At 38.9% G+C, this 27363-nt stretch overlaps 1 protein-coding gene across 2 annotated transcripts in view; it reads left to right on the forward strand.

The window, feature by feature from the left end:
• Blvra (biliverdin reductase A) overlaps positions 1-27137 on the forward strand; it is a 53077-nt gene extending 25940 nt beyond the window's left edge. For both annotated transcript variants that reach the window (XM_046437831.2, XM_046437832.2), the window contains exons 6-8: positions 19788-19895; positions 21776-21947; positions 25689-27137. In XM_046437831.2, coding sequence (XP_046293787.1) covers positions 19788-19895; positions 21776-21947; positions 25689-25947 — 539 coding nt within the window. In that variant the 3' untranslated portion in view covers positions 25948-27137. The remainder of the gene's footprint in view (positions 1-19787; positions 19896-21775; positions 21948-25688) is intronic.
• The last annotated feature ends 226 nt before the right edge of the window (positions 27138-27363 follow it).

Genomic DNA, 27363 nt, shown 5'->3' on the forward strand with positions numbered 1-27363 from the left:
TCAGATCTCTTCCTCTTAAGCATTGTCCTACACTCCAGTGTTGGTCTTGGTAAGGTTAACCCAGGATAGGGCTAACCTTCCCCCAGTATATCAGGGTTCTCCAAAGACAAAACCAATATGATTTGTATATAAATAGATCAGAGGGTATTTATTATATAATTGGCTCATGTGAAGAAGTCCCATGATAAACTGTCTACAGGTTGGAGACCCCAGGATCTGGTAACCATGGCTCAGTATAAGTCCAAAGGCTTCAGAATCAGGGAACCCCAGAGTGTAACTCTTGGTTCAGGGCTGAAAGCCTGAGAAACTAGGAAGGGGTCCATTGGTGTTATGTTCAACGACCAGAGAACGTGGACTTAGAAAGTACAAAGCAGGAGATAAGCATGCCCCCACTCTCAGGGGAAGAATCCAATTAGCCTTTTGTGTGCACTCCAGGGTCCTGACTGATTGAATGTTACCCACCCACACTGAGAGCAGAACTTTCCCATTGAGTCCACCCAAAGTCACATGCTAACTTCCTCTGGAAACACCCTCACAGACACACTCGAAAGTCATGCTTTTCCAGGTTTTTAGCTGTTCCTTAATCTAATCAGGTCAACACAAAAGGGAATTATCCACTCAAGTTGGAGGCAGCCTTGTGCTTCCTGCAACACCCAAAACAATCTTCAGTGTCCTCCTTGCAATCCTTTTGCTAAATCCTGCTGCATTATTATGGCACACCATTCTGGAAGTAAATAACAACAAAAAAAAAAAGGATGATGGTGATTTCCCTGTATTCTTTACCATGGCTCATCCGCCTGCTCACCCCAGGCTTGACATCTGCAGACAAATAGGAGGGAGTAGAAATTCCAGGCCCCAGTGTGATGTTTGTTTAGGATTAACACCATTCCTGTTCACACTGCCAGCTCTATCACTGAATTCAACAGTCCAACAAAATTACCTTGTCCTTGACCCTGGCTCATCCCAGTAGTGAAAGAAAAGAGAAAGCAAAGAGTGTTAACGAGGACCAACACCATGTCATTTCACTCTTGGGACTTTGTTACAAAAAAAGAGAAGGAAAAGATATATATGTGTGCCAAATTGACATATGAATGTACCCACACATTGACATATGTGAAGATGTTGAATTCAGGTATCCAAAATTTAAAATTGGAAAAGGTGCATATATTTAGCAATAGTAAAAAATTATGTAATCAATCATATATGTAGAAAAAACAATGGCAGAATATACAGGATCATTAAATTATTTTTAAATAAGCAAAAGAAATGACCAAAAATTGTTACCAGGTACAAGTGGCCCATGCCTGTCATCTTAGTTACTTGGGAGGATGAAGCAGATCATGAAATTTGAAGCCAGCCTAGGGTAATTTAATGAGACCTTGTCTCAAAATAAAATTTTAAAAGGGGCTGGGGGTGTAATTTTGTGTTAGAGTGCTTACCTCACATGCCCAAGGCCCTGGGTTCAATCCCCAGTACCAAAGAGGGGGAATTTTATTGTTTAAGGGTTTATGTGCCATATACAAACCTTATGTATATTGATAAATATTTGAAAAGATTGTGTTAAACTGAAGATGTGTTTACTTAGGTACAAGAATTTGTGAAATTTTTTTCCATTTTAGAAATACTTAAATTATTGTTTTATAGTTTTTTATAGTATATTTGAAAGAGCAGGGCTTAGAGTGGAAGTCAGTGGTATGTGCAAGGCCCTGGGTTCAGTCCCCAGCACTGTAAAAACAACAAAAAAATTACAAAAGTAGATTTCTATCATAATATTCAATGAAGCTATTTACTTGTAAGTCAATTCTACTTAAGAGATAGCTCAGTGTTCTTTAAGCAGGTATCATAATTCTTATCTTTCCTAAAGAGAGAAACAACTCAGGGAAAGGAGAGAGATTGGGCAAGTTTATCCTACTTGGATTGTAGATTTTTATGAGTGTTGATGTGAACCCCAACCAGAAATATGAAACAGATATGGAGGTTCTTTGTTAACTAGTGGTGGGTATTGTTTGGCATACGTTTGAGTTCAGAGACTTCTTTTGAATTTCTGATGAAAGAAGTCTAAGAATTTGTCCTTATCAATAATACATATACCAAGGAAACAGTTTGCACACAATCCAGGTGGCTGTCATCTGGTCCATATCAGGATCCCCTTAAAGGATCTATAAGAACAAATTGACATTTACACAAAAGTCTTTCAAAAAATCCACCTGCCCGGTAGCAAACATGCATAAATGACTGTTTGGCAGTAAAGTTGGAAACACAGCCACCCATGGCCTTTGGGAGGTGGTGGAGATCAGGATGCCACTGAGCCACAGCTGCAGGGAAAGTGGGTTCCAAATGCAGACCTATACCAGGAGGTCAGGTGCCAACAAACACCGATTTCCATTCCCGTGTAACCTTTAACAATAAGATTCTCTTGTCTTTGCAGTCCACTGTCATGGATTGAAGAGAAAGGACCTGGTCTAAAACGAAACAGATATTTAAGCTTCCATTTCAAATCTGGGTCCCTGGAGAATGTGCCAAATGTAGGTGTCAATAAGAACATTTTCCTAAAAGATCAAAATATATTTGTCCAGAAACTCTTAGGCCAGTTCTCTGAGAAGGAACTGGCAGCTGAAAAGAAGCGCATCCTGCACTGCCTGTCTCTTGCAGAAGAAATCCAGAAATACTGCCTTCCAAAGAAGTGAGGAGGAAGTGACCCAGGGCTCTTGGATTGGATCAGAGTTTGATGTTTATCAAGAATTGACCTTTATTATTATAATTAAACATTAGCTAAACAGGATTATCTTACTGTAGTAGTTGCTTTGGGGTGATATTTTGGATTGGGACTATGCAGTTTGGATGAGGAAAGAACTTACCTTGGTTGAGCTGAGCCAAATGCTCTGTATGCTGTTTTCATTTACTCCTCCCCACAGCCCTATGAGAAGGGCGTGGGCATGCCTCTCATTAATGAACCAGAAAACCTTGTTTGAAGTCAACCAGATAGTAAATAGCAAAACTGGACTTTTAAGCCTACCTGTGATCTGAACCACTACCAAATGCTGCCTTAAACTCTTTCCTGCATTAAAGATTTTTATTGTCCTCCATAAGCATTCACTGGGTGACTCTGTTGGATGCTTGAGAATTCTAAAATATAGCCATTGCATTCATCAACTCACAGTGTCAAAAGGGAACCAGCCACACAAACAGGTCATTATGACACAGTGGTATCAGTAAAAGATATGCACAGTGGACCCAGAGAAGCATTCAGATTTCCAAAAATGTTCTTGCTGACAAATGGCTCAGCTGGGGCAAAGGACATTCCTGGTGGAGGGTTGGCCTAAGCAAAGGAATGGGAGCAAGAAGCAGCCTGGAGAGCCCCCAGGAACAGTGTTGCTGGAACATAAGGGTCTTGAAGAGGGAAATCTGATTGGAGGGAACCTGTAAAGCAAATGTAAGACCTGGGGTTTCATTTGTTAGCACAAATGCACTGAAGATGTCATTTAATAGAGGAGTGGAATCACTGGTTTCAGTTGAAGTAAGATGGCGGTATGGAGGAGGTAAGATTGAGATAAAGAAGAGGCATCAAGTTGCATCCACAACTTGTGTGCAACCTTGGCTGCTCATGTCAGGTCAGGCTCTGCTGCTTTTTCATTTCATTGTTGATCCTGTTCCGTTTTCTCTGAAACTCATATCCACTCCCCACTGGCCATCGTGACGTTAAACCAGTTTAGGAGCTATGAGGGCAGTGATGGAGTCCAGCTCTATTTGCTACTCTGCTTTTATTCCATCACCATAGTCCTTCAAGGTAAAGCAGTCAAATGTATTAATTTGTGATTTTAAAGGTCCTTAAAGTTATTATCATATGCAAAAGGTTTGTAATAAATATTGATCAGTTGGTTCTTTTGTTTTATTGCCCACATCAAATGTCCCAAGAGGGGAGGGATAGTGTGTGTCTGATACCCTGTGTAGCATCTAGCATGAGGTAAATATCAAACATATTTGATCATTAAAATGCAATGAATCCACCTTTCCCATTTGACTTTGGTAATTCTGCTATCTCAAAAAAAAAAAAAATAGTGACCTTATTTGATATTGGGAGTAGGTGTCAAAACAAGAGCTAGACAGAGATTAACATAGTGAAAACAGATTTAATACAGGCATTATTACAATAGGGAATGTGAACTCAAGTCTAAAACTTGGCTCAATTTCACATACAGCATGGGTCAGTGCTGTTTTCATAGCCCATAAGCAGGATAGGGGCCATTGGGTAGAAAATTAAAAAGAATGATCATGACTAAGGGGAATTCTAGCTAAGCCACATTGACAGAATTGTAACTGAAGGCAGGCTGGGTGACTGGGGTGACTTGATTCCAGTGGTGGTAGAGGAGAAATTTGATCAGATGTTGAGTGGTCAGACACCAAGAGTGGGGACTCTTACCAAGTAATTTAGTAGGAACTTTGCTGAACCTGGGCCATGGCAAGATAGAGAAGTCCCAAGGCTCAGGATACCTGAAAAGAGAGTTCAGAGGAGCCTGACTAAAGTCTGGTAGCAGAGAGTCTGTCATGGGCCACGTGAATACTAATTGGGATTGATGACTACTTATCATTGCTTTGGTCAGAAGATTCAAAGTAAAACATCCATTTATTTTACTCATTGATGAGAACTGCAGAGGCAGAAGAAAGAAGAAATGGAAGAAAACAACCCAAATGATGGAGAAACAGCCTTACTTTGCTCTTTACAATTCCCTAAGTATTCTGTGAGGTTGCTGGGCCAGTCCTGCCTAGTAACCACGCCTGGCTCTATGCTACTGCAGTATTTCCCAAGTACTCTTTCTTCAGAAGGTGACACCCCATCCCCATCATAATTTCTCTCCCAGAGTGTCAAGAAAAAATACAAGTGCCCATTTTCTCAATTCAATGTAAAGAAAAAACCTTTTGTCTTACTTTATACTACCCATAAGTACTGGGGGCTCTCTAGGAGGGCCTGATGTCTCCAGGTGGGAGTCACTGCAGTAGTGCCCTTGACTCCCTCTGTCCCTTGGACCCTCTCTCTATGACAGGAGTGTCCTGCTTGTAAAGATATGAAAAGAAGTTATCCCATGAAACCCAGCACCTTTTCTCTCTGAACTGACATCTTTAAGATACATGAGAGTTCTCCACTTGTTTATGTGGTTTGTGACCAGGACATATTGACCACGGGTGTAACTGACAGCTGCAATAAAGTTGCTGAGCTGGGGTTGTGGCTCAGTGATAGAGCGCCCCTCTCACCTGTTTGAGGCACTGGGTTCCATCCTCAGCACCACATAAAAATAAATAAATACAATAAAGGTATTGTGTCCATCTACAACTAAAAAAAAAAAAAAAAAAAAAGAATAAAGTTGCTGATTCCTCAAAGGCAGGGCAGATTAGCAAACGTATTAAGCATTCCTCAGTCAGCTTTATATTAAAATTAAATCTTTAAGATTGTACCTCTTTCTTTTTACCTTAATTGTTCCCCAAAATTGGAGAGTATTCTTTGTGGGACCCTGAGAATCCTGATAAGAAATCAGATTAAGGGGCCAGGGTTGTGGCTCAGTGGTAGAGCACTTGCCAAGCATGGGGCACTGGGTTCAATCCCAGCACCACATAAAAAATATAAATAAACAAAATAAAGGTATTGTGTCCATATACAACTAAAAAGAGTATATTTTAAAAATCAGATTAAAGAAAAGAGAGAAGATACATTAGCTAGTGACACTAGAGCACATCATAAGGCTGATTTTTGGAAAACCCTTTGATAAACTTGCCCAGTGGTTGTGACACTAGAGAAGGGTAGGGAACAAGAGGCCCAAGAGAGCTGAACCTTTGATTCTGGAAGTGTGGGATGCTGACTACACTTTAATTTGGCATTGGTGAGGTAAGGATGCTATCAGCAATGGAAATTCTCAGGCCTATCTCAGACTTACTTAATCAGAATCTGCATTTTAATAGGATCTTATGGTGACTGTGTGCACATCAAAGTCTCTTGAAGCTTATAGACTAGTAAGGAATTTTTATTAAATAAATAATGATACTTATTAAATAATAAATACCCAAGCATAGTGGTGAAAAGGGCTATAAAGATTTTAAACATGTATGGCATTTCAAGCTACTTAGTAGGCGGAGGCAGGAGGATTGCATGTTGGAGGCCAGCCTCAGCAACTCAGTGAGATGGTCTCAGAACAAAAAATTGGAAAAACTAGGGGTGTATCTCAGTGATTAGAGCACCCTTGATTCAATTCCCAATCCCAGTATTTAAAAACAAACAAACAAACAAGAACAACAACAAAAACACACCTTACCCTAGGGAGAGGATAAGTTGGACAAGGAGTCAGGAAGGATTCCCTAAAGAATGTGAAATACGCTGAAACTTGAAGGTTGAGGAATTGTCTCAGCACATAGAGATGGACAAGGTACTGAGTAAACATTCCCTGCAGAAGGAACAGTCTATACCAAGCCCTTTTAATGGCCAGATACAAGGCCAGCAACTACCCCTGGAGGTAACACAGAAACTCAGTTCCTTTGGTGGATTCTAGTTGACTATTTTTATTTTTTGGTACTGGGGAATTAAACCCAGGGTCACTTAACCACTGAGCCACATCTCCAGGCCCCCTTTTATGTTTTATTTTGAGATAAGTTCTCACTAAATTGCTGTCCTTAGGGCCTTGCTAAATTGCTGAGGTTGGTCTTGAATTTGCATTTCTCCTACCACAGCCTTCTGAGTGGCTGAGATTACAGGAGTTTCCCTATTTTGGTGTTCAGCTTGTAAAAGGACTTGTCAGAACAAACCATGTCATCAAAATTGAAGTAATGTGCATTGAAAATAAGCTTGATCATGGGCATATGCAGAATTTCCAATGTATTTTTAAGTACAAATAAAACTATAATGTAGAATTTTTAATCTTAGGTTTCTTGAATATAAAGAGATGAATTATTCCAATTATTGTCAGTCCTTTTTTATGTTTTTTTAAAAATATAGTTCAGAGCATGGAAACTGAAGTGTTGACCCCTGTCTCTAGAATCTAAGTTCCTCTGAAGCCATAGGGACTTGCCTGGGATTAAATATATATCTTATATAACTTGGCTATTCATTTTTATGTTTGATTTTTAGATTCATGTATACATTAACAGTTCATGTGGTTATTATTTGGTCATTTAGGGTAGTGAGAATAAAGTTAGCTGTGAATGAAGCAAAGTTGTAAAGAGATAAGTGTGGTAAGTTTTAAAAATAAATAAGCTCAAACAAAATAGAAGGTATTGAAGCTCATCTCATGTTCAGTAGTCTTCCAGCCTCTCAGATGCCTAATAGTTCATATATCAGGATAACAAGTAACAAAGATAGTTGAAATAAGAGAACTTGTCCATTGGTCTTTCATCTAAAAGCAGTGAGTTACATCACGCCTTCCAACTGTGTTTCTAACATTACAATATTTGTATGATATTGAAACCTGTACTCATATATTGTGTAAATAATATGAAACTGTATATTTTTCAAAGACTTTTTTAAACTTTGGGAAATCTTCTTTTGTTAAGATGTTAAAGGAATAAAAGCTGGAAAAAAAATAAAACTGTACCTTCAAAAAAGAATGTGGACACAATACCTTTTATTTATTTTTATGTGGTGCTGAGGATTAAACCCAGTGCCTCACACATGCTATGTGAGCACTCTACCACTGAGCCACAACCCCAGCCCATAAGGTATCTTTTGGATAGTAAGAAGGAAACTTAAGTTCAGGGAACTGAACTTATGGTCAATTTGGGGGTATAGATCCAATCCGGAAATAAATAGAAGCACAAACCCAGAGCCAAATTGCTCAAGGACAGCCAGGGCCACAAATGGGGAGAGGATGGGACATTTGGATAAACTGTGGTATGGGACAGAAGAAAGTAAAATAATTAAAGAAAAAGTGAAAGTATCAGAGACTCTGTGAGAAAGATTAACAAGAAGTTGGGTGCATTGGGGCACACCTATAGTCCCAGGTAATCAGGAGGCCTAGGACCAAAGATTGATGGGGCCCACAGATTCAGTGACGGAATGTAACCAATTCACTGTTGGTCACTGTGACATAATACATGAGAAAAACAACTTAAAGGAGGGAAGATTTATTTTGGCTCATGGTTTCAGAGGTTTTAGTCCATAGGCAGGTGGCATGAATGGTATGAGCCTGAGATGAGGCAGAACATCATGGCAGAAGCCAGAGCTGAACAAAGATGTTCACCTCATAGAAATCTGGAAGCAGAGACATACAGAAAGGGACTGAAGACAAAATAAACCCCTCAAAGGCACTCCCCCAGTGAAACACCACTTTCAACCAAGTCTCACCTCCTAAAGTTTCTACCACCTCCAAATAGTGCCACCAGCTAGGGACCAAGCTTTCAACACACAAGCCTCTGGTGGATATTCCAGACCCAAACTATAACACCCATGTATACTATGGTCACATAGCAAGACTTGGTCTGCACAGACGTCACAACTATTTCTCTTGGCTTGGGGTCATTTCTCTGGTATTCCTCATACTCTCATCTGAAAGAGTGATGTCATGTGGGAAAGTAACAGGATCCTTCTATGTCATGGAAGAATTTGGAGAAAACTGATGTGAACTCTCCTCCACATGTTTAGTAGAATTGACCAGTAACATTTCTGGATGAGAGTTTTTCTTGCTGTGCAGTTGTTTTATTATTATTGCACTCACATCAATTCCCAAGTGTGTTCAGATTATTTTCTTGAGTTAGTTTTGGTAGTTTGTTTCTAGTAATTGGTCCATCCATGTGAATTATCTGACATACTGGCATATCTTTGTTCATTTTATTTTTCTAAAAACAGTCTTCTTTATCTTTTTATTGGTACATTATAATACTTAATTGTGGGATTGTTACATATTCATATATGCACATAATTTGATCTGTCTCATTACCCAGCACCTGCCCTTTCCCTCTCCTTCTCCCTCCCCATGATTTCCTTCCTCTATTCTACCACTTTCCTTTCTATAATTTTAAAAATTAGTACAAGTATACATGAAAGTGGGATTCATATGGACATAGCATAATTTGTTCCATTTATTGTTATATATTCATACATACACATAATTTGATATAATTACCCCCATATCTTTCATTGCCCTCCCCCTTGATGTCCTTCCTCTACTTTATTGGTCTCCCTTCTATTTTTGTAGTGACCTTTTTTATTCCTTTTTTCCCTCTAGCTTCCATATATGAGAGAAAATATTTGACATTTGACTTTTGACTTTCTGAAGCTAGCTTATTTCACTTAGCATGATGTTCTCTAGTCCCATCTATTTACCAGAAAATGACATGATTCATTGTTCTCTATGGCTGAGTGAAACTTTATAGTATGTATTGTGTGTGTATATATGTGTGTGTACCACAATGTATATATGTGTATGCATTCATCTGTTCATCATCACCTACGCTGGTTCCACAACTTGGTTATTGTAAGTTGTGCTGCTATAAACATAGGTGTGTATGTATCAATATGGTAAGCTTATTTCTTTATCTATTTTTTGATACAGGGGATTGAATCCAGGGGCACTTAACCACTGAATCACATCCCCAGTCCTTTTTGGGTTTTATTTAGAGACAAGATCTCGTTGAGTTGCTAAGGGCCTTGATAAATTGCTGAGGCTGACATCGAACGTGTTATACTCCTGCTACAGCTTCCCGAGCTGCTGGGATTACAAGCATGTGCCATCTTGCCCAGCTCTATTTTAGTTCTTTTGAATAAATACCAAGTAGTGGAATATCTGGATCACATGGTGGTTCCATTCTTAGTCTTTTGAGGAATCCATACCGATTTCCATAGTGATTGTACTAATTTTCAGTCCCACCAACAATGTAACAGTTTACGTTTTCCCCTGAATCCTTACCAGCATTTATTGTTCTTCATATTCTTGATGATTGCACTGTAATTGGAGTGAGATGCATTTCCCTGATTAGTAAGGGTGTTGAACATTTTTTCTTATATTCATTGACCTTTTGTATTTCCAAGAGAATTGTTTAGTTCATTTGCCATTTTTTTAAACTGGGTTATTGTGGTTTGTTGATGTTTTTTGAGTTCATCATATATTCTGGATATTAATCAACTGTCAGAATTGTAGCTAAAAAAAATTTTCTCCCATTCTATGGAGGCTCTCCACACTCTTTTTTCCTTTGCTATACAGAGGCTTTTTAGTTTGATGCTATCAAACTTATTGATTCTTGGCTTTATTTCTTGAACTTTAGGTGTCTTTTGAGGAAGTTGATGCCTACACACACATATTGGAGTGTTAACACTCCAACACATTTTCTTGTAGCAGTTGCAGTGATTCTGGTCTTTGATCTTCTGGTTAACTTTTGTGCAGGTTAAGAGATAGGGATCAACTTTCATTCTTCTATCTATGGATAACCAGTTTTCCTAGCATCCTTTTTTTTTGGGGGGGGGGACCAGGGATTGAACTCAGGAGCACACGACAACTGAGCCACATCCCCTATTTTGTATTTAATTTAGAGATAGGGTCTCCCTGAGTTGCTTAGTGCCCTGATTTTGCTGAGGGTGGCTTTGAACTCACAATCCTCCTGCCTCAGCCTTCTGAGCCTCTGGGATTACAGATGTGTACCACTGTGCTTGGCCCAAGATTAGTTTTTGAAAAGACTTATCTTTTCCCTATGATATGTTTGAGCAACTTTGTCAAGCATCTATATTGATTTGTCTTTTCTTCTATTGTGTTCCATTTGTTTCCATGTCTGTTTTTATGGCCAATATCATTGTATTTGAATTGTGACATCTCCAGCATTGCTCTTACTGCTCTGAATTGCTTTTTGTTATTCTGAATATTTTATTCTTACATATAAATTTTAGGGCTGTTTCTTCTTGTTCTGTGAAGAATGCCATTGGTATTCTGATGGGGCCTGCATTGAATCTGCAGATGGCTTTTGGTAATATGACAATTTTAACAATATTAATTCTTGCCTATCCAAGAATGTGGAAGGTCTTTCTAACTTCTAGTGTGTTATTTTTTTATTTTTTATTTTTTTAGTTATCAATGGATCTTTATTTTATTTATTTATTTACATGTGGTGCTAAGAGTCAAACTCAGTGCCTCACACATGCAAGGCAAGTGCTGTACCACTAAGCCACAACCCCAGCCCCTAATGTGTTCTTTGATTTCTTTCTTGAGTTTTATATAAAGTTCATTGTAAAGGTCTTTCATCTCCTTGGTTTGATTCATTCATATTTGGTGGGGGGTTTGCTATTTTGAATGGAATTATTTTCCTAATTTCTTTTTCAGTAAGTTCATTATTACTGTAAAAAATATTAATTTTTGTATGTTGATCAACCTTATATCCTGTTATATTGATGAATTTATCTGCTCTAGAACTCTTCTGGTGGAATTTTTTGGATCTTCTAAATATAGGACCATATGATTTGCAAATAGTGATAATTTGACTTCTTTTCCAATTCTATTCATTTAATTTTCTTCTCTTGCCTGATTACTCTGGCTAGAATTTAAAATACTATATTGAATAGGAGTGGTGAGAGTGAACATCCTTGTCTTGTTCCTGATTTTAGAGGAAGTGCTTTCAGATTGTCCCTATTCGGTAGGAAATGCTGCCTTTGGGTTTGTAATGTATATAGTCTTTATAATGTTGAGGTCAGTTCCTTCTATCTGGTTTCTTCAGTATTTTAAACATGAATGGATGCTGAATTTTATTGAAGGCTTCCTATGTGTCTATTGACATGATTGGGATTTTATCCTTATTTACGTGATGAGTTACATTTATTGATTTGTGTGTGTTAAACCAACCTTTCATCCCTGGGATGAAACCACCTTGATATGGTGTATAATGTCTTTTTAAATGTGTATTGCTAATATTTTATTAAGAATTTACCTCCTTTTTCATCTGTTTTTGTTGATTTGGGTCTTCCTATTGGTTAATTTGGGTAAGGTATTATCAATCTCATTTGTCTTTTCAAAGAACAAACTCTGTTACATTGGTCTTTTGTATTGATTTTTATTCTCTATTCCACTAATTTTGGATCTGATCATAATTATTTCATATCTTCAACTGGTTTTGGAATTCGTTTTTTTGTTTTTTGTTTTTTGTTTTTGTTTTTTTTTTTTAGTTTTCAGCAGACACAACATCTTTGTTTGTATGTGGTGCTGAGGATCAAACCCGGGCCACACGCATGCCAGGTGAGCACACTACCGCTTGAGCCACATCTCCAGCCCCTGTAATCATTTTTTAAATGAAGGCACTTGATGCTATAAACTTGCCTCTTAAAACCACCTTGGGGGCCCAGAGATTTTACTACATTGTACACTATTCTTACATAATTCCAAAAGTTTTGAAATTTCTCCCCTCATTTCTTCTATGATCCATTAATCATTCAAAACTGTATTATTCAAGGGCTGTAGCTCAGTGGTAGAGCACTTGTGTGAGGCTGGGTTCCATTCTCAGCACTACATAAATATAAAGATATTGTGTTCATCTACAACTAAAACAATAATTTTAAAAAACCATATTGTTCAATCTCCAGTGTATTTAGGTGGTTTCCATAATTTTTTCTTGCTGTAAACTTCTAATGCCATTCTTTTATCATCTGACAAGATGTAAGGGATTTTTGTGTTTACTAAGACTTGCTTTGTGACCTAAAACATGGTCTTTTTTGGAGAAGGTTCCATGAGCAGCTTAGAAGAAAGTAAACATAGTGATTGTTGGACAAAGTATTTTGTACATGTCCATTTTATTATAGTATTTTCTAGATCTGAAGTATCTGTTGATTTTATGATGATGAGAATTGAAATTCCACAGTATTACTGTGTTTGGGTTTTTCAGAGTCTTTATGTCAAGCAGTGTTTGCTTATATAATTAGATGCTTTAATGATTGGGGCATAAACATCTATTATCATTAAATTTCCTTATTAGATTATGCCCCTTACTAGTATGAAGTGACTTTTGTCTCTTCTGGTTAATTTTTGCTTGACATCTGCTATTTGAATGAGAGTAGTTAGTTCTGCTTGCTTGGGGACTCCATTTGCATAGAATGTCCTCTTATATCTTTTCACTGTCAGTGTGTATATGTCTTCATTTATAAGAGGAGCCTCTTGAACCAGGTGTGGTAGTGCGTGCCTGTAATCCTAGTGACTCAGGAGGCTGAGGCAGAAAGGTCATGAATTCAAAGCAAGCCTTAGCAATATAAAGGCCTTGAGAAACTTAGTGAGACCCTGTCTCAAAAGGGCTGGGGGTGTTGCTCAGTGGTTAAGTGTTCAATCTCTGGTACAAAAAAAAAAAAAAAGATGAGCCTCTTGCACACACCATATAGTTGGGTCTTGTTTTTTAATCTACTCCACTCTGCCAGTCTTATTTAATTGGAGAGTTGAGACCATTAATATTCAGAGTTATTATGGAAATATATTTATTAATTCATGCCATTTTGATTTGTTTCATATATTGAATTCAGACTTAATTCTTAATTGCTTAACTGTTCTTCTAGTGAGTTTCATCTATTTGTGATCTCTGGGTAGTTTTTGTTTTCTTTCTGTCCACTATCACCACTACCACCCTGTCATCTGTATGTAGTATTTCTGTAAGTATTTTCTGTAGTGCTGCCATAGTAGTCATGCACATTTTTTAGAATTTATTTATTTATTTGATACCAGGGAACCCAGAGGCATTCAACCACTGAGCCACATTCCCAGCCTTCTTTTCTTCTCCTTCTCCTTCTTCTTCATTGCTTAGGGCCTCGCTGAATTGTGAGGCTGGCTTTGAAGTTGCAATCCTCCTGCCTTAGCCTCCCAAGCCACTGGGACTACAGACATGTACCTAGCATGAACTCTTTTACTTGATATGTATCTTGGAAAGTTTTTATTTCTGATTCAATTCTCAAGGATAGCTTTGCTGGATATAGCAATCTTAGCTGACAATTATTTTGTTCTGGGCTTGGAATATCTTGTTACAGGCCCTAATGGATTTTAGAGTCTGTTTAAAAACTAGAGGTTTTCCTTATTGGTTTAGCTCTATATGTGACCTAATATTTTTCTCTTGAAGCTTTTCTGATTCTATGCTTATTCTTTTTGCATCTTAATTATAAAGTGTCTTAGAGAATGTCTTATTTAATCTTATTTATTTGGTGTTCTGTGTGCATCCTGTTTGTGGATATCCATCTCATTCCTAAGGTTTGGACACTTTTCTTCTATTATTTCACTGAAAATATTATTCATGCCATTGGCCTGTATCTTGATGCCCTCTTCAATTCTAATGACTTACATTTGGTCTCCTAATGTTTTCCCAAAGCTTTTCTGTATTCTGAGCATGGTTTTAGTTTTGGTTTTCTTTACTACTGACTGAGTGTCCAAGCTCATATACTCTGTCTTCATGCCTGAACTTGTTTTCTACATAGTTGAATCTATTGAATTTTTAAAGATTCTGGGGATTGAACCCAGGAATGCTGAGCCACATCATCATGTCTTTTTTAAAAGACAGTGTCTCACTAAGTTACTTAAGAGACCAAGTTGCTGAGGCTGGCCTTGCACTTGTGATACTCCTGCCTCAGCCTCCCAAGTCACTGGGACTATAGGCATGTGCCACCATGCCCAGCTAATCTATTGAATTTTTAACAGAAAAATCCATCTTGAGTTTTTAATTTATTGCTTTTTTTATTTTCAGGAGTTTTCTTTTTAATATTGATATCTCTTTATTGAAATGATCTTGCACATCCTGTATTTTCTCCCTTATTTCATTCCTTAAATCTTCTTTTACTTCATTAATCATTTTAATAATGAACTTTTTGTAGTCCTTCTCTGGAACTTTATCCCCTTCAATATCTGTGGGTTCAGTTATTGGAGGCTGTAAATTTTTTGAAGTGTCTTGTTGGCCTGTTTCCTAATGGTTTCAGAAGTTCTAGATTTAAACATCTGTTGAGATGAATGCCTCTTCCTGTGGGATCCTTTCCTGTGCTGGAAGTATATCTTATCTTCAACACATCTGGTGAGATGTGATCCAATTTTTAACAACCCTCAATGCTTCTTTGAAAGGACAGAGTAAACCATATATCAACATACTCTGTGAATGTAATCACTAATGATATCTATAACTATTAATCTAGGAGGAACATAGGTGAGGATTAGCATAGAACTAGCTGAAAATGTACACATTAATAACTGTGTACCAAACTGAATTTGAAGATGGATAAAAAGAAAGAAGAGAAAAAGAAGAAAGAAAAAGGGTGAATAATGGAAGGAAAACAGGTTAAAATGGGGGTGAATAAAGTGGGTGAGGAAGAGGGGCTGAAATGGGAAATGATGACTGTGTACTGGAGGAAATGAGTATGTTTATATCAATCTGTTAATGCAATAATTTTCATACAGAAGTTCAGATTAGTTCTTCCTGAAGTTTATGAAATAGGATTTTGCATCTGGTGTTTCAATTATTGAAATTACCAAGTGTGAGGAAGTCTCAAATATGCAAATATCATACCCGTAATATCTTTTGGCTCTGACCCAAATTGCCTAAACTTGTCATGTAAGTGTGTCTGCTGAATCCAGACCCCTCCTTGCCTGGAGTTGGGGATGGGAAGGACAAGTTTCACTCTCAAAATAGCTTTGTTGTTGTGTCTGGGGTGAAAGTTTATGTGTGAAATGGAAGCTGGCCAATTTCAACTTCTCCACCTGTAGACTGATCTGAATTAAACTATACCCCTCACTCCAAGAATCCCTGTCCTTGTGTTGAGGAAATGTGTGTGGAACACCATTCTATATTCCAGCCTCTTCTGAGGATAGGGGAGATGGGACATTCCACCTGGCCATGATCTGTGCTGCCCCAACCAACAGCCACACTCTTTATCCCAAAGATGAAACTGTCAAATGTATATGCCCTTTGTTATTCACTTTGCAGACTAATCAACTGGTCTTTGTTTCTCCTTAGATCGAGTCCCAGTCTCTGTCCCATCCTTAGACTTGCTCTCAGTTTGGTCACCCACTAATCCAGTGAAGTGTAGAGCCAAGTGGCTCTTTGGTCCTTGATATTCAAAAAGCACGTATACCAAATATAGGACAAAAAGAAAAAGGAGCAAAAACAACAAGAGCGATTTCTGAAAATAATGGTAAACTACAAGAGTTCCTAGTCTGCTGACTCAGGAAATTTGAGTCCCTTTGAGCTGTTGATGCTTCCCCACTGAACTTCCTCAACTAGGGAGGCTCAATTCAGCTCTGCTAAAGAAGTGCCCAGTTTTCATTCCAGCCAGAGTTCTAGGACTTTCTCATGTCCAGGTCACAGCTCAACTTTTCTGAATTTGTTCTCTGCTCTAACTGTGAATATGTTAGTAATGTTTTAAGAAAAGCCTGGTGGGAGAATAGTTTTCAGTTTTTTAGAGTAGTGCTTCCCCTCCCCTCACTGGGTAACAGTATGCCTGACAGTGCCATTAACTTTGCCTTTCTTCATTTTATTTCTACTCGAGAAACCAGTATTTTTCATTTGCTATCACAGAATTTCATTTCAACTCACAGAATTGCTGCTCTGCTTTCCCCCATGATTCCCTAGGTTTGTTGTTGCAGAACAGGTTTAATTCACTCTTTGGGAGCTGCTACAACATGGACTTCTCTGAGTCACCATTTCAGCATTCTTCTACTTTTGAAAGGCCAGTACAAAAATGAAAAAGTTAGTCTGCTGTTTTTTTTGTCTTTTCTGTTACTAAAGCTAAAATTTGTCACTTTTCTTTCTTTTATAAGCTTCCTTTTAGTTTTCTCCTCATTTCTATGATCTATTTCATTGTTTGCTCCTGTAAACATTTGTCTCCTTCCTTCTGCTCATTTTACTCTTTGCTCTTCTCTAGTATACTCTATATTCTTCCTTCCTGCTCCTCTTCTTCCTTCTCCAACTCTATGTCTATAAACTCCTTGCTAAATACTGCTTTTGTTGACATCTATTAATTTTGAACATTGTTTTCCTTTTTTATTCACTTCAATGTATTCTCTACTGTCTCCTTAGCTTGCTGTAACTATTGGTAATTTTGGAGTTCATTTCCAGAATTCCCAAACATCTGTATCTGCCGCAGTCTGGCTGGGCACAATCAGGAGCCACTTGTCAAAAGAAACTAACTTTATTTTTAGAACCACACACGCCAAACAAAACAGCCTCTCAGGAAAAACCCTCAGAGCCTCAACTGCCACCACCGGCTTTCCACACCTCTCTCTCCCACACAAGCTTCTCTCCACCTCCCACAATCCTCCTGCTTTTGAGGCCGATTGGCTGGGTCACGTGGGTGGAGCCAAAAAAGTCCCCCAATGAGCAGCTCCGTGGTCTGAAAGGGCAGGGAAACAGCCCAATGAGCATCACCGCAGAGGAGCCAATCAGCTAGATGTTGCTGGGGCCGCTGTGAGCCAATCATCAGCCGGCAGCTGGAAGTTTGCTGGCAGCTGGAAGTTTGCTGGGGCCCCTTCGGCTGTGGCTCTCAACATCTCCCCCTCTCTGTTTAAACAACAAGCATGTGGCTTAGGGACGGTGCCTGCCTTAGGTTGTCCAATAGTACATATGGTCCTTAGGTTGGTACAATTGCAATTGGATCTTACCCGTCACTGACTACCGGTCCAGTATACAGCCACACCTGTGGAGAGGTCTTTGTACCAGCGGGGGGGTGAGGTTCTTTGCCTCACCTCTGTTGGCCCCCAAATTTTAGCTGGACGATCATGACAAGCAGAAGGGAGGAAGATACACCATGCCAATTGACGGCTCCTTTTGGAAAAATTGTACCACCAATGACATCATCAGCAAAAATACCCCAACACTACCACAAGTCACTGCACCAACAGATAGTTCACAATGCATACAGGTGAGCTCACAATGTGTCCAGGCAAGTTCTGCAAGCAGTTCAGTGATGGCTATTGTAGAAGCTGTAGATTGGTTTTATCTTTGACTTCACCAGCACATATTTATTTAATATGAGGAAGCGGTTTCACTTTATTTTTAATTGATAATTTACAAAGTTATGGGAACAGGGCTATTTTGATACATGTATACATTGTACAGTGATCAAATAAGGGTAATTAGTATATCCATCACCTCAAACATGTTTTTTTGTGTTAAAATATTTTAAAATCCTTTCTTCTAGCTATCTTGAAATGTATAATACATTTTTATTGACTATAGTTGCCCTACTGTGCCATGGACTTATTCCTCATATCTTTTTTTTTTTTTTTTTATAATTTTTAATATTTATTTATTTTTAGTTATCGGCAGACATCTTTGTTTGTATGCGGTGCTGAGGATCGAACCCGGGCCGCACGCATGCCAGGCGAGCGCGCTACCACTTGAGCCACATCCCCAGCCCCCTCATATCTTACTGTAACTTTTTACCTATTGACCAACCTCTCCCCATCTCTACTCCCCCTACCCTTTCCACCTTCTGGTAATCATCATTCTACTCTCTACTTCTTTCTTGAATAGTAATAGTAATGTGTTTTTCACATTGCATTCTATCAGGTGGCACCTAATTCAATATGTTCCATTACTAATGATGCTGCTTGGTGAAGGTTGTTATGTTTCCATTATTCTTTGAGTATTTTCCTGCTTTCCGCACAAAATGACTTAGGCTACTCTTGTACTCTGCCTCAGCCCTGGAATTAGCCGTTTCTCCAATGGCCAATGATATATAGATGCTAAAATTTAGATGCTAAGTATGTTTAATGTTTTCAGATGTCTCTGCTTTTAGGCCCTTTCAGTTTTAAAATGTAGAGTATACGTATATGAGTATGTGTGTGTGCATACACACATACACCCTATGGTTACTGTGTTTTATCACAATAAAGCATGGAGTGAATGGGAAAAAAAAGATGCAGTTAGAAGATGTAAAGCTTCTTTAATAGCCACAGATATGGAAACACAGCATGCTTCCAAATACAGTCCAATTTCCCTGCTGCCCAGGGACCCCTCAGAGTATAGACAGAACTACCCACAAGTAGAGAAGCTTCTATTTATTGCAGACAGGGTTGTGCCATTTAGTTTCTACAAACTAAGCCATTTTGTGCTAGAAAGCCTCTGTGTATCTGAAAATACTCCTGTTGCCATGGAAATGTGCTAGGAGGCCAACTGAGAGGGATTCATACCTGCTCACTCCTGGGGTACAGATAAGCTGAGAACATTGGTAGTGTTTCCTGTGATGCTGGGTTGGACAAAGACAGGTGTCCCAGGAGCAACTTCTAGTGGCCCAGATTCTGCTTCAGTGAAATTGTCGATCACAACTGTACTTTGCCCTTAATCACAAAATAGTTTTAATATTTTACAAAGCTTCTGACCCAGATACAAAAAGTCCACCAGGGCAAAAAAAAAAAAATTAATGGCTTTATTTTAATCTAAGTAAGACTTTCTCCTTCCTTGGAGGAAGGATCGTTTTTAAAAAATCATCTAGTTCTTCCAACTCTTTGAATAGTCATGTTATCTCCCTTCAATCTTCAGAGTTCATTTTCTTCTACCTTAGCTTTTTATGCTGCACTGCCCCCTAGTGTCTAGAACATGAGCTAGCACCCTGTTGGCTCTCCAACACTTCCCTGGTCTTATTTTGCCCTTGAGGACAGGTGGATACAATTCTGCTCCCTTAATTTTCATTTCTGCTGTAAGCTTTGGCTTAGAACCTACTTCATCTAGGTTGTGTAAGTGTGTAGTACGTGGTGTAGCCATCCGTATGCCCAGGGAGTTATTTTTAATTCTGTGTGTCCTCTGAAGAAAAATAGACATAATCCCAGGATTATACAGAACTGTTAGTGACAGCCTTTCATATTCTATTTTTGTCAAAACAGGAAAAGTCTTGCATGAGGAGCATATTGAACTGTTGATGGAGGAATTTGCTTTCCTGAAAAAAGAAGTGGTGGGAAAAGAACTGCTGAAAGGGTCTCTCCTCTTCACAGGTCAGTTTTAGGAAGGATCACAGGTCACAAGAGGTCAGAAGGCCAGCTGGGTTCCTTACTTTCTCTCTAGGATGTGAGCTAGGATTGATTTCTGCTAAAGACTTTCTGACCATAGGCCAATTTAATATAATTTCCCTATGCTTCCATGAGCAATAAAATACCTATTTTTATTCATTTTCTTATAAAGATTTCATTGCTTCATGGGCCTCAAAAAGTATATTAGAAATCTTATGCAAATTTATACTTTCATTTCAATTTATTTAGCATAATTTTCCCTTATGAAATCTTTGGAGATTATGTTTCTAGAGGAGGTTGTACATGAAAACTCTTTTAAAAAGGACTGGGAGATGGGTGCTTGGAATGAAGAATATTTTTATACTTCTCCTTGCAGAGAAAAGAGAATATGCATGGCCCCTTTCTTCCTCCAGCAAGTTACAGGGACATTGGCCTGCAACCACAGCATTTTGTCTACTATATATTGGAATATTGACTTTATGTTGGTCATTCTTTGAGCAGCTGTTAGCAATAGGAAGTGAGTATAATGTAGCCACCTGCTCTTGTGGCACTTTGGATGGACTCCTTATCTGGCTATACTCGGGGATATCAGGGCCATCTTTCCTGAGGGCTTTCATTAGAGAAAGCAGACCCCTTCATGGCTAGGTATTGTTCAGTTGTAAGACCAATTATCCCTGCATGAATTTCCAGACTGTACAGTGGAACCTCTTTTTGAAATCTATCTTCGTTCTTGAAAATGACATGAAAGTTGTGGAAACCAGGGATAACCATTGACTTGTATATGGAACTATGCTAAGAATGTGACAAGCATTCTTAATTCGTGAGAGTCCCATAAAGTGGGTATTTATTACCCTCATAATATAGGTGAAGAAATGTTAGCTCAGAGAGGAATAGCGTCACCATGTTCAGACACCGGTCGTTTGATAGAGACAGGTTGGACTTTGTGTGGCTCAAGCTTCTAGCGGCTGCTCAGGACTCAGGACGAGAGCAATTGGTGATCTGTACAGAGGAAGCTTTTTTCCTTTCTAAAATTGATACTTCGATCCTAAAGATTTCACTAATGATTGTTTGCTTTTATTTATAACTATTTTTAAAACATACTCATTATGTTAGGTGAATTTCAAAGTCTCAAGACATGTTTGGTTTATAATATATAAGGACACAGATATGAAGCCTTTTAAATTTAGGTCATGTTTTAATATTTGGGCTTGGGCAGAGTGAAGCAGTATTGTTTGTGACCAAACGATTTACACACAGATATTAGGTGTGCTTTTTTTTTCCCCTTAACACAAGATTATATAAAGACCAAGAAAATATTTCACACTAGATCAACCTTATTAATGTTAAACTAGCTTAAAGTTATTACTATTCTCTCAGCCTTTCAAGCTATCATGACCTTTGCCCCATTGCCATTTACATATATGGTATTGATATGAACCTGGATTTCAGGGATAAAATACCCCTGTTCTTCAACTTTTACCAGATGACTTGTAATCACTAATAGAAGAGGAAATGTATGGATGGATATGTAATTATCTATGTATATGTACATAAATGCATTGAATATATTAGAAACCCAAAACTTTTTTATTGTTCTCTTTGTCTGGAGTGACTGCTGTTGCCAGTAGAATTTCTTACTTTACTAACAAGACTGAATTTCATTAAAAAAAAAAAGGGAGATCCTTTTGTGAAAGAGTTTACATTTACCCACCTGTTCATCTTTGTGCGCACCCACCCCATAAGGCCTGGTCTCTTGTCCTGATCACCTGGCCCTGTTTTTTTCACTCCCCGCTGTGTTCTGGGTCTTGTTTTTCATCTGGCAGCCCTTTATTCCCAGTTCCCATGGTGTCTGTGATTCCCTACAGCTGGCCCTTTGGAAAAAGAACGGTTTGGCTTCCCTGCATTCAGTGGCATCTCTCGCCTGACCTGGCTGGTCTCTCTCTTTGGGGAGCTCTCCCTTGTGTCTGCCACTTTGGAAGAGCGAAAAGAAGATCAGTATATGAAAATGACTGTGCACTTGGAGACTGAAAACAAATGGTAAGTCCTGAGAAACTGAGGAGAAGCAAACTTCAGGATCTCCTCAGTTGTCCAAAAGGGTGACCCGAGAGGGAGCCCTGAGAACTCTCACTCTCTTTCAACTCTAGATCTGTCTGCTACCGCAGGTAACGAACTGTGATTTCACTCGTTACCGCTTTTCATCCTCACAGCAGCAATGTGAGGCAAAGACCAACAAAAACCCATTTGCCAGTAAGTGAAGAGCAGCTTTCAAAATTCAAGCAGACTGTCTTAAGACACTCATGTAATTAATACCAGCTTTATTATTTATTAATTTACTTAAGAGATTGAGTCCGACTTTGTTGCCCAGGCTGGCCCTGAACTTCTGGGTTCAAGTGATCCTCCTCCTTCAGCCTCCCAAGTACTGGGACAACAGGTGTGCGCTACTGTACCCAGCTAAGATTACTTCATTTTTACTGAGACGGGAATAGAGGAACAGAAACATCTTGACATCTTCTATCACTCAAACCTCAAGACTCCATGTTATTTGGAAAGACATGAAAAATTTTCTTAGGAAGATAAGACAGTTTGGAATACCCCAGATTTATTTTTATCCACTGTCAAAATAAAGGAATAAGTTATATTAAAGTTAATCTTTGTTATCACATTTTGGAACATTTGCAAGGCTGCACTGTGAACTTTCAAAACTAGCCAGGAGAGTTAATTTTAGATGAAGTGAGACCAACGTTTTGGTGGAGTTTGTAACTGTCATTAATTTGTATGATGGCTTGATCCCTATAGTTTTACTTACTTGATCAATATAATGGCTGTTTCCTGGAATCTTTGTCAGACCTGAATAGGAATTTTTTATTTCTGGGCTAGTACTAAGCACACAGGAAACATTTAATCACTTTCAGCACAGAAAACTAGCTGAACTTAGTTCTTCAGAGCAGGTTGGACCCTGCTGGGTTTATGTTCTCTTGATACAGCATGTTGTTTCTGGTGGGAAAGAAACCATCTTATCCTGCAAATATTTGCAAATGAAGGTTATCAGAGAGAGAGAGGAGTTCCAGAGAAACTGCCTGCGAACTTAGGCCTGTGTTTTTGTTGGAATGCCTGGAATCAGTTGCTGTCCCAGCCCAGCATGTGAATGGAGCAGGCCCTCTCGTTAGCTCCACTCCACCAGGTGGAAGTGCCCATTGCCAGGGTTCTCACTTAAACCTTCAAGTAGAAAAGAGTAAAACTTTCCAGATTTTTAGAAGACAGGGCCACAAAATGTGGAAGTTGTTCTATAATCTTCTTTCCTGGTTTCTTCCTGCATGTGTGGCTACACTGTGGCCCCCACTTTATGCGCTTCAGATCTCTTCCTCTTAAGCATTGTCCTACACTCCAGTGTTGGTCTTGGTAAGGTTAACCCAGGATAGGGCTAACCTTCCCCCAGTATATCAGGGTTCTCCAAAGACAAAACCAATATGATTTGTATATAAATAGATCAGAGGGTATTTATTATATAATTGGCTCATGTGAAGAAGTCCCATGATAAACTGTCTACAGGTTGGAGACCCCAGGATCTGGTAACCATGGCTCAGTATAAGTCCAAAGGCTTCAGAATCAGGGAACCCCAGAGTGTAACTCTTGGTTCAGGGCTGAAAGCCTGAGAAACTAGGAAGGGGTCCATTGGTGTTATGTTCAACGACCAGAGAACGTGGACTTAGAAAGTACAAAGCAGGAGATAAGCATGCCCCCACTCTCAGGGGAAGAATCCAATTAGCCTTTTGTGTGCACTCCAGGGTCCTGACTGATTGAATGTTACCCACCCACACTGAGAGCAGAACTTTCCCATTGAGTCCACCCAAAGTCACATGCTAACTTCCTCTGGAAACACCCTCACAGACACACTCGAAAGTCATGCTTTTCCAGGTTTTTAGCTGTTCCTTAATCTAATCAGGTCAACACAAAAGGGAATTATCCACTCAAGTTGGAGGCAGCCTTGTGCTTCCTGCAACACCCAAAACAATCTTCAGTGTCCTCCTTGCAATCCTTTTGCTAAATCCTGCTGCATTATTATGGCACACCATTCTGGAAGTAAATAACAACAAAAAAAAAAAGGATGATGGTGATTTCCCTGTATTCTTTACCATGGCTCATCCGCCTGCTCACCCCAGGCTTGACATCTGCAGACAAATAGGAGGGAGTAGAAATTCCAGGCCCCAGTGTGATGTTTGTTTAGGATTAACACCATTCCTGTTCACACTGCCAGCTCTATCACTGAATTCAACAGTCCAACAAAATTACCTTGTCCTTGACCCTGGCTCATCCCAGTAGTGAAAGAAAAGAGAAAGCAAAGAGTGTTAACGAGGACCAACACCATGTCATTTCACTCTTGGGACTTTGTTACAAAAAAAGAGAAGGAAAAGATATATATGTGTGCCAAATTGACATATGAATGTACCCACACATTGACATATGTGAAGATGTTGAATTCAGGTATCCAAAATTTAAAATTGGAAAAGGTGCATATATTTAGCAATAGTAAAAAATTATGTAATCAATCATATATGTAGAAAAAACAATGGCAGAATATACAGGATCATTAAATTATTTTTAAATAAGCAAAAGAAATGACCAAAAATTGTTACCAGGTACAAGTGGCCCATGCCTGTCATCTTAGTTACTTGGGAGGATGAAGCAGATCATGAAATTTGAAGCCAGCCTAGGGTAATTTAATGAGACCTTGTCTCAAAATAAAATTTTAAAAGGGGCTGGGGGTGTAATTTTGTGTTAGAGTGCTTACCTCACATGCCCAAGGCCCTGGGTTCAATCCCCAGTACCAAAGAGGGGGAATTTTATTGTTTAAGGGTTTATGTGCCATATACAAACCTTATGTATATTGATAAATATTTGAAAAGATTGTGTTAAACTGAAGATGTGTTTACTTAGGTACAAGAATTTGTGAAATTTTTTTCCATTTTAGAAATACTTAAATTATTGTTTTATAGTTTTTTATAGTATATTTGAAAGAGCAGGGCTTAGAGTGGAAGTCAGTGGTATGTGCAAGGCCCTGGGTTCAGTCCCCAGCACTGTAAAAACAACAAAAAAATTACAAAAGTAGATTTCTATCATAATATTCAATGAAGCTATTTACTTGTAAGTCAATTCTACTTAAGAGATAGCTCAGTGTTCTTTAAGCAGGTATCATAATTCTTATCTTTCCTAAAGAGAGAAACAACTCAGGGAAAGGAGAGAGATTGGGCAAGTTTATCCTACTTGGATTGTAGATTTTTATGAGTGTTGATGTGAACCCCAACCAGAAATATGAAACAGATATGGAGGTTCTTTGTTAACTAGTGGTGGGTATTGTTTGGCATACGTTTGAGTTCAGAGACTTCTTTTGAATTTCTGATGAAAGAAGTCTAAGAATTTGTCCTTATCAATAATACATATACCAAGGAAACAGTTTGCACACAATCCAGGTGGCTGTCATCTGGTCCATATCAGGATCCCCTTAAAGGATCTATAAGAACAAATTGACATTTACACAAAAGTCTTTCAAAAAATCCACCTGCCCGGTAGCAAACATGCATAAATGACTGTTTGGCAGTAAAGTTGGAAACACAGCCACCCATGGCCTTTGGGAGGTGGTGGAGATCAGGATGCCACTGAGCCACAGCTGCAGGGAAAGTGGGTTCCAAATGCAGACCTATACCAGGAGGTCAGGTGCCAACAAACACCGATTTCCATTCCCGTGTAACCTTTAACAATAAGATTCTCTTGTCTTTGCAGTCCACTGTCATGGATTGAAGAGAAAGGACCTGGTCTAAAACGAAACAGATATTTAAGCTTCCATTTCAAATCTGGGTCCCTGGAGAATGTGCCAAATGTAGGTGTCAATAAGAACATTTTCCTAAAAGATCAAAATATATTTGTCCAGAAACTCTTAGGCCAGTTCTCTGAGAAGGAACTGGCAGCTGAAAAGAAGCGCATCCTGCACTGCCTGTCTCTTGCAGAAGAAATCCAGAAATACTGCCTTCCAAAGAAGTGAGGAGGAAGTGACCCAGGGCTCTTGGATTGGATCAGAGTTTGATGTTTATCAAGAATTGACCTTTATTATTATAATTAAACATTAGCTAAACAGGATTATCTTACTGTAGTAGTTGCTTTGGGGTGATATTTTGGATTGGGACTATGCAGTTTGGATGAGGAAAGAACTTACCTTGGTTGAGCTGAGCCAAATGCTCTGTATGCTGTTTTCATTTACTCCTCCCCACAGCCCTATGAGAAGGGCGTGGGCATGCCTCTCATTAATGAACCAGAAAACCTTGTTTGAAGTCAACCAGATAGTAAATAGCAAAACTGGACTTTTAAGCCTACCTGTGATCTGAACCACTACCAAATGCTGCCTTAAACTCTTTCCTGCATTAAAGATTTTTATTGTCCTCCATAAGCATTCACTGGGTGACTCTGTTGGATGCTTGAGAATTCTAAAATATAGCCATTGCATTCATCAACTCACAGTGTCAAAAGGGAACCAGCCACACAAACAGGTCATTATGACACAGTGGTATCAGTAAAAGATATGCACAGTGGACCCAGAGAAGCATTCAGATTTCCAAAAATGTTCTTGCTGACAAATGGCTCAGCTGGGGCAAAGGACATTCCTGGTGGAGGGTTGGCCTAAGCAAAGGAATGGGAGCAAGAAGCAGCCTGGAGAGCCCCCAGGAACAGTGTTGCTGGAACATAAGGGTCTTGAAGAGGGAAATCTGATTGGAGGGAACCTGTAAAGCAAATGTAAGACCTGGGGTTTCATTTGTTAGCACAAATGCACTGAAGATGTCATTTAATAGAGGAGTGGAATCACTGGTTTCAGTTGAAGTAAGATGGCGGTATGGAGGAGGTAAGATTGAGATAAAGAAGAGGCATCAAGTTGCATCCACAACTTGTGTGCAACCTTGGCTGCTCATGTCAGGTCAGGCTCTGCTGCTTTTTCATTTCATTGTTGATCCTGTTCCGTTTTCTCTGAAACTCATATCCACTCCCCACTGGCCATCGTGACGTTAAACCAGTTTAGGAGCTATGAGGGCAGTGATGGAGTCCAGCTCTATTTGCTACTCTGCTTTTATTCCATCACCATAGTCCTTCAAGGTAAAGCAGTCAAATGTATTAATTTGTGATTTTAAAGGTCCTTAAAGTTATTATCATATGCAAAAGGTTTGTAATAAATATTGATCAGTTGGTTCTTTTGTTTTATTGCCCACATCAAATGTCCCAAGAGGGGAGGGATAGTGTGTGTCTGATACCCTGTGTAGCATCTAGCATGAGGTAAATATCAAACATATTTGATCATTAAAATGCAATGAATCCACCTTTCCCATTTGACTTTGGTAATTCTGCTATCTCAAAAAAAAAAAAAATAGTGACCTTATTTGATATTGGGAGTAGGTGTCAAAACAAGAGCTAG

This window comes from Marmota monax, unplaced genomic scaffold (genome assembly GCF_021218885.2).
Source record: "Marmota monax isolate L192 unplaced genomic scaffold, Marmota_monax_Labrador192_F-V1.1 WCK01_AAM20220418_F8-fsc00109, whole genome shotgun sequence".
NCBI lineage: Eukaryota > Metazoa > Chordata > Mammalia > Rodentia > Sciuridae > Marmota > Marmota monax.